Below are 7608 nucleotides of genomic sequence, written 5' to 3' on the forward strand. Positions count from 1 at the left end.
GGCCCGTTATTACCTCGCCACAGAGACACCGAATCATGACTCTGATCTCATTCTAAGAAGTTTCCCCACGGTCCTCTTATAGAGCAAACACACATGCCTCTCATGGAGTCTTGTCGGAGAAAATGATGCCTATTATGTGACCTTACTTGTCACAGTAAGAGCCCTTCTCTTGCATAAAGTATGCACAGTTTTGTGTAACTTGCTTGCAAACAACAGAAAATATTCACAGTCTGTTCATCCCATCCGCTCCCCATGGGAGGGAGGAATCACTATATAGTGATGTCAGAGGGTCTTCCAGCCCACACGGGGACCTTCCTGGGGGTGTCCTGTATAGAAGTCCTGCCTTTCGGAAGGCGGAGGCCGCAGGGTCTCCTAGGACAGCCGCCTCAGAATAGAATCAGGAATCTGGCCTCTGGGACTTCTCTTCCCAACGTGTGGCATTTTCATAGTGGGTCTGGGCTCCAGGTGTAGCTGTTAGGAAAGCGCCTAAACGGCCATGGAATCGCTTCTGTGTAAGGATATGGACCGGGGACGGGTCTGTTTTCTGATCTGCGGGCAGTTGATGGGAAAAGGGACCTACAGTTAAGTGTGGGCGACGGAAACATTCCAAGGAGAATGAGCTGAGGCCCTGGTGCTTAGAGGAGGGAGAGAGGGAATAAAGGGGGAGGAAGGGAAGGAGGGAGGGAGGAAGGACAGAGAGAGGGAAGGAGGGAGGGAGGGTTGGAGGGAGGGAGGGAAAGTGGGGGAGAAAATGCAGACAGACTGCAGGGCTTCCTCTGGTTCTGCCACCCAGACAGGGCCCACCTGCCCCCAGGCATTCTGCTGGGAGTTGTGTCTGTATTGTCGAATTTGACTTTCATAATGACCCGGATCCAGATGCTACTCTCGGCTTTTTATGGGCGAGGAGACCCAGATGAAGGAGAGGGGTGATCTGTCAGACCGTGGCACTCACTAGAGCCCTGGGGCCTCGGAACCGGGCTCCATCTGGGTCAACCTTTCCAACCTGCCTGACCATCTACTCCAGAGCTATTAGCCAGAGATCCGGGAGAGGCCTGGGGTTGTGTATTTTTAATAAGCACCTGGGGTTCCCACCATCGGTATGGTTTGGGAAACTGACTAATCTGGTTTCTGTCTTCGAAGCTTATTGCAGAGGACACACCTGAGACCGCTCTCAGGGGTCATGGGGAAGGGAAAGGCAATGCTTGCGATGCATTAAGGAGCAGGGCCCGGGGGCTCACAGCAAATATTGACAATAACCTAAAGGTCCAAGAGCAAGAGAACAGGGAAATCCGTGCTAACACATCACACCAAGCCCAGCACACCAAGCAGCCTTAGGGTGCCTCGCCAAGACAGATCATCGATGCAGAAGCGAGTTCATGGTTGTTGATGAAAAAAATATCCATTCACAGCATGGGCATTGCGATGAATATCATAATGTGTAAATTATAATATTCAACCTGCCGTTTATAGGGAAATGACTGAACGTCCCATTGAGGATGGCCATCTAGAATGTCTTTGGATACAGCAAGTAACAGAAATGAGGGAAGCCGTCCCCTGTAACATGCAAGGTGGGGACAGTGACAGGAAAAGTGTGCCCTGCATGCAGGTGACAGAATTTTAAAATTTCATGGAAAATGGTACCACCAAACAGATATGCAGGCCACCTGGTCTACAATTTATACACTAAATAGGAACAGTGGTTGCTTCTGGGTGGTAGTATTTGGGGATTGTTTTTTAATTTAAAAATTTGTATAGGAAATTTTAGCAATTGTAGTTCTTTTTCCACCGTGACCATGTGTGGGTGGTTTATGAAAAGACAGAAGGAAAGAGTAGGACCCAGTTGCTGGGTCAATGGGGTCCCTTTCGGTGTTGGTAAAAAAAGGGGGGCCTTTCTGGCCTTCCCTGTGGCAGAGGGCACCGAACACCCGATGGGAGGGGCTGGAGGTCCAGCCCCCAATAACCACAGGCCCTTCAAAAAATCTCTATCGGCCTCTTTCCAAGACTCCCCTTGAGACCTCTGCACTCCCTGTGAGACGTCGGGGCCGGATCTGGGCCTCTCAGTAGGCTTACTGGTTAAAAAATGGAAAAAGTTTTAGGGAAAGAGTCTCTCTGCCCTGTCCCTGCCCCACCCTGTGGGATCAGTGGGAATCCAAGCCTCACTGCCTTTGCAGGGTCTTCATCCTTCACATTGCACTTGCAAGTCTTTGAGGCACCTTGGGGGGGCTCAGGCTCCCTGGGGCTCCTTATTGGGGGCTTAAATGTCATTCTTGGGCTGCAGGGTGAGTAGTAGCCCCTGGGCCCTGGGCCCGACTCCCTGCCCCATGACTCCAAGGTCTTTGCTGAGTCCACTCGCCTTTCCAGGTTGCACTTTCTGCATCAGTTAAAGAGGTAAAAATACCTACCTGGTGGGATTTAGGGCCACTTACAGGGGGCCCGTCATTACAGGCGAAGGAAGCCCGGGTTCACAGGGTTGGCGTGGCCTGCCCGGGGTCACCCAGATCGTTAAGAGACAGAAACTGGATTTGGGCCCAGGTATTTTTTTGGCCATCGACAAGCACCTTGCAGTTCCAAACCACCGGACCACGCTGCCCTGGCGTGCCTGGCCCTCCGCTGCCGGGACCCAGCTTTCTGAGCCAATCTCCAGGCTCGAGTGAAATGCGTTGACTCAGCCGTGCTCAGGGCAGCTGCACTGTGGTCAAGGAGCTACAGGGACGGTGGGGAGCTGTGTGCGAGGGACGGAACCAGTCACGTGGCTCCAGCTCAAACCCAGGGCCCGGGGACGCAGGGTGCTGGGGACAGGTGGCCCTGCAGCCAGGTCCGATTTGGCTGGTGTTTAGCTCTGTGAACTTGAAAACGTCAGTTAGTCTTTGTGAGTCTTTTCCCTTATCTCGTAAAATGGGGACCAGGCTGCAGGTCTCATGGCATTGTCGTGAGGGTCCCACGGGCTGGGTGGGAGATGCTGGTAAATATATAGGCCCAGGGTTGCTGTGATTACGGCTGCTGTTGCCACAGGGGCTCAGTGCACTTGGGCTCCGAAGACCCAGGGCCTCTCCCCACCCCCTCGCTGTGCCTCCGGGGCCCCCAGGACGTGCTCCTGGGCTCTGCTGAGTGAGAACGAAAATGAGGGGCTGCCGCTCTGGTTGGCAGCCCGAATGGGTGGCTTCATTTCCAGCCCGTGGATACGGACAATCCGGGAGGACCATTGGGGAGCCCTTCAGACGAGTGCAGAAGCAGTTTTTCCGTCAATAAATTTCAAATTAGTGTACCTGGAAAATCAGTGGACCTCCTACCGTCTAAATAAAACAGTCTCCGTTGAACAGAGTCGCATTCAGGTTTTTCTTTAATAAAACAAAAAAATATGGGCAGGCCAAGGAATGAGACTGAAGTTTTAAAATACAACGAGGTTGGAAAAAAAAGAACATCCGTATACTTTTTTTCCACTGCACCTTTATTGTTTACTCTGCTCACTGTTCAGAACTGTCACACAGTCTTTCTAGAATCACACAGAGCCTGTTGGACCCCCCCCCATTCCGTTTTATTGCTCACCAGCCACCTCTAGTCCCTTGTCCTTATATGTGTGATATGGTGCCTATGGAGTTCCCAGGGGCTGTTTTCATGGAAGGGGAAGGGGAAGGGGAAGGGGAAGGGGAAGGGGAAGGGGAAGGGGAAGGGGAAGGGGAAGGGGAAGGGGAAGGGGAAGGGGAAGGGGGAGGGGGAGGGGGAGGGGGAGGGGAGGGGGAGGGGGAGGGGGAGGGGGAAGGGGAGAGAGGTGTGCAGGGCCGGCCTTTAGCGAGGCCACTGGGTCTGTGTCTTGGCCCCAGAGGCCCTGTCCTGTGATAGCCGCACGTCTCCACTTCCTCTCTCCCCAGCAGCCTCCAGGCCCTCACTGGGCTGAGGAATCAGGCCCACTGAGGTCTGAGTCCTGACTCACTACTCGGAGCCACGTGATCTCAGGGAAGTTTCCCGACCTCTCTGAGCCTCCTTTCTTCTTATACAAAGGGGGGGGAAAGACTCCCTCTCTCAGGGTTACTGTGAGAATTCAGTGACTAAAAGAATATAAAGTGCCTGGCACAGTGCCTGGCACACAGCGTGCCCTAAATGCACCTTAATTCCTTCCTTGGGGGTGGGGGGCACCTGATGAATCACTGTCAGAGCCAGGTGCTCTAGGACATTTGCCTTATAAAAAAGTCTGATCCCTAAGAAGAGCAGCCCAAGAAATGACTCTCTAATAGTGGAATTTCAGACACCGCACATGGGTAGGGACAGATCTGGCGGCAGAAACCTCTGGGCATCACTCGAATCCAACGAGGCAGGTTGCTGCTGCTTTCGCCCACGGGCAAGGCCGGCGCTGGCGGAAGGAATTCTGACCCTCTTTTTAAGGCCACGCTCATCTCAGGGAGCCAGGAGGACAGGGAAAATTCACATTTACTCAACCATCCCTGCTAAGGAGAAAGTAGCTTCATGTGAGTGTAAAACAGGAGCTTAAAAGAAGCGCAGCAGTGATCATTATGTCCCCTCTAGTGCCCTTGAAAAGTCACCTGTCCCAGGGGTGTCCTCACAGCCTGAGGTGAGCTCTCGCAGCAGGGAGTCCATGTGTCCTTCAAACCCCACCTACTTTGAAAACGATCCCGGGAGACGCGCTAAGGAAGGGGCTGTGCACCTGACGCTGAGTCTCCCCCTCATTCTGTCCATCTCCCGCGGCACACGGCCGTGAAAAACAACGTCTCATCAAGGAACGGTCACGAGAAGGAAGTAACGCTGTCAGCCAGCCAGCCTGGGGGCACAGCTGCCCTCGTCCTCAGCGGAGTCTTTCGCAATTTTTTAAGCTGATCTATCATTCAGCCTTTGTTCATGCAGAAATCTCAGGAAGGATACGGTGCCTCTAAGGTCTTCATGCCCACGATCGTCTTATGTCTTCGAGGGAACAACAGAAAGAAAGCTGCTCCGCGGACAATCTTACAACATGCACCAACCGAGACCGGGGCTGGAATTACAGAAAAATGTCCTCTGGACCAAAAAGAGGGAGAGAGAGAAGGGAAAAGATTCAAGATAAGAGGACTCAAACTAGAAACGACTTCGCAACAGAACGTCTGCCCTCGGCGGGGCGAAGCGGACAAAACCAAGGAAAGCTCGATGAATCGGGAGCGCCTCTCCAAATATTTGGTTCATGCTAAAAAATAGAGCACATTTATTAAAAATATAGATTTATAAACCTTGATATGAACAGAGTCACACGTTGGGCCAATGAGAAAAAGGGAAACAAGTCATCTCCCCGTATCAATAGACACTCTCGACGAACGGCGTGCCTGCCACCTGCCCGTGGGTGTGCGCCCTCAACGGCTCCTCGATCGACGATGAAACGCATGTCCTGGGAGACACCGACGGGCTGCGCCCCGTGGCCTGTCCCTCTCTCCGGGCACGGGGACTCTCAGCGGCCAGGGGCAGTGGATTTCCGCACCCGCCCGCTCACCGTCGGCGTCAAAGGCTGGTCTTCCAGGCGCGTCTCGGGGCCCCCCGCCCAAGGCGCTGAGTTCCTTATGGTGTGGATGAGTTCTGTTGGATTCATTGTGCTTTAGTGGCTGCTCCCTGAAGCAGGGTCGGTTTGTTTGGGTGACCTTTTACAAAGTCCGAAGGCGCACTGGATCGAGTGGCATGGGTAGGCCAAACCGCTTACTCGCGCAACGTGCGCTCGCTGATGGGTCGACACGCAGGACCCCGGTCTCCTGGCCGTCCCAAGGCGTCGGGGGACGCTCCGAGCGTTCCAGTCACAGGGTGGTGTATATGTACACGAAAATGATCACCACCAGGTTCAGGATGGTCCCGATGATCCCCAGCATCGCCAGGACACTCTCCTCTTTACTCTCCTTCTCTTGGCCTCCTCTGTCATCGTCATTTCCACTCGTGATTACCATCTTGGTCGCAAGTGTCTTTATCTTCCTCCCCAGGCTAACCTGCAGTTGGAAAGAGGCAGCATTAGGACCATGGTTTATAAGCACCCTCCCCACGGCCGGGCAGGTCCGGTGGGGTGGCGACCTCATGCCCAGGGGCTAGATCACAGGTGGCAGCGAAAAATCACCTAGGGGTCCGCTCTTGGCCGTGGAGAAAGAGGAGAGCACGGCTTACCCAGTTCCAGGATGAATGTCCCGACACTGGCATGAAGAGATTAGCCCGGGAGTCTAGCCTGGGTGCCGCCCACCCTGTGGAGCTTGCTTTTCCCTTTTCCTTGAAGCAGAAATGGAGACAGCTGCATGGCGGTCACACCGAAACGTGTGTGCTCTCCATGGCCGTGGGAGTTTTACACACATCAAGTACCGATCACACCCAAGCAACTCTCTCTCCTGCATGTGCACGGAGGGGGTAACGGGGCATCACAGCCGCACCTGCTCCGAGCGCTGGCTGTGACATGGGCAGGGGCGGATGGGACCTACGGAAGGCAATTTACTGAGACCAGACAGGACAGTCAGGGTAGAGGAGAACACCATAACCTGCAGCCGGAGTATAAATTGGTACAACCGTTCTGGAAAGTTCCTTGGCATTACCTAGAAAAGCGAAGACCATTCTCTACAACTGGGTTGGGCACCTGTCCTCCTAGGTGTGGGCCCTAGAGAGGTCCTGCACCCGTGCACCTGGAGACGCAGACAGGTATGCTCCGACGGGCTCTGAGACAGCCGAGGACTGGACGCTACCCAAATGCACACCAAGAGCGGGACAGACGGACATGCGGTGGTCCGGACAATGGACATGTCCATGGGATGGAATATTAGACAGCAGTGAAGTGACTGGACTATTAGTAAAACAGCTGAGGGGCACTTGCTTTGCTTCCAGTGTGAGGCCGTTAGCCTGCTATGACCATTCTTGTCCACATCTGCCGGCAAACATACATATGCATTTCCCCCCCAAGTTTTATAGGACATTTACTAACATACTGCGAAGTTGAAAAAATTTTATAGTGAGCACCATACACTCACCATCTAAATTCCACAATTAACACGTGACCTATACTGGCTTTATCGGGTCTCGGTCCGGGCATCTACCCATCCATGCTCTGTTTCGGGTGCATTTCAAAGTACAGTGTTACTTCCCCTCAAATACGGCAGCATGAACCTATGAACTAGGGTTCTGCGTGTCTACAATGTTCTTCTTTTGAAATAAAATTTATACGGGTGCTGCAATTCTTATCTGCGACATGCCCTGGAGAGGAACAGCCAGGTGTCGGGTATGCACATGTTCATGCTTCGGGCTTTAGTAGGTACCGCTAAGTGGTTTTTCCAAGTGGTTGTATCTACTCCCTTATTTGTGACAGCTAGACCGGCTCCCTCTTTTATTTTGGTGACTCCATGGCCACAAAGAAGAGAAAACACTTTAGAAATGCACTCCCTTCTCTGCTCTGGACAGATGTGCCTCTCCTGGCACCAGTTATCTTTTTAACAGGTCTCTCGTTTCTCTTCTTTGCTTGGCGAGACTTCGAGCCCTGCGAGGGCAAGCTTTTGGATCTCCGCTTCCAAGCCCCTCGTCTGGCACGGACCCCGCGCCTGGGGGAGGCGTGCTGAACGCAGGGTCCGGCCTGCAGAGCGACCTGACCTCTCCCCGGTCCGCAGGGCCGGGAAC

At 53.5% G+C, this 7608-nt stretch overlaps 1 protein-coding gene across 1 annotated transcript; it reads right to left on the bottom strand.

Moving 5' to 3' along the window:
• Nucleotides 1–5765: 5765 nt before the first annotated feature.
• On the bottom strand, nucleotides 5766–5945 carry TUNAR (transmembrane neural differentiation associated intracellular calcium regulator). The gene has a single exon (XM_087813758.1). The coding sequence runs from the start codon at nucleotides 5910–5912 to the stop codon at nucleotides 5766–5768; it is 147 nt and encodes a 48-aa protein (XP_087669884.1). The 5' UTR covers nucleotides 5913–5945.
• Between the last annotated feature and the right edge of the window lie 1663 nt (nucleotides 5946–7608).

The sequence above is a fragment of the Miniopterus natalensis genome, chromosome 1 (genome assembly GCF_054644295.1).
Source record: "Miniopterus natalensis isolate mMinNat1 chromosome 1, mMinNat1.hap1, whole genome shotgun sequence".
Taxonomy (NCBI): domain Eukaryota; kingdom Metazoa; phylum Chordata; class Mammalia; order Chiroptera; family Miniopteridae; genus Miniopterus; species Miniopterus natalensis.

Excerpts from the sequence above, each read along its gene's own strand:
- TUNAR (XM_087813758.1), bottom strand. The coding sequence starts at position 5,912 with ATGGTAATCACGAGTGGAAATGACGATGACAGAGGAGGCCAAGAGAAG.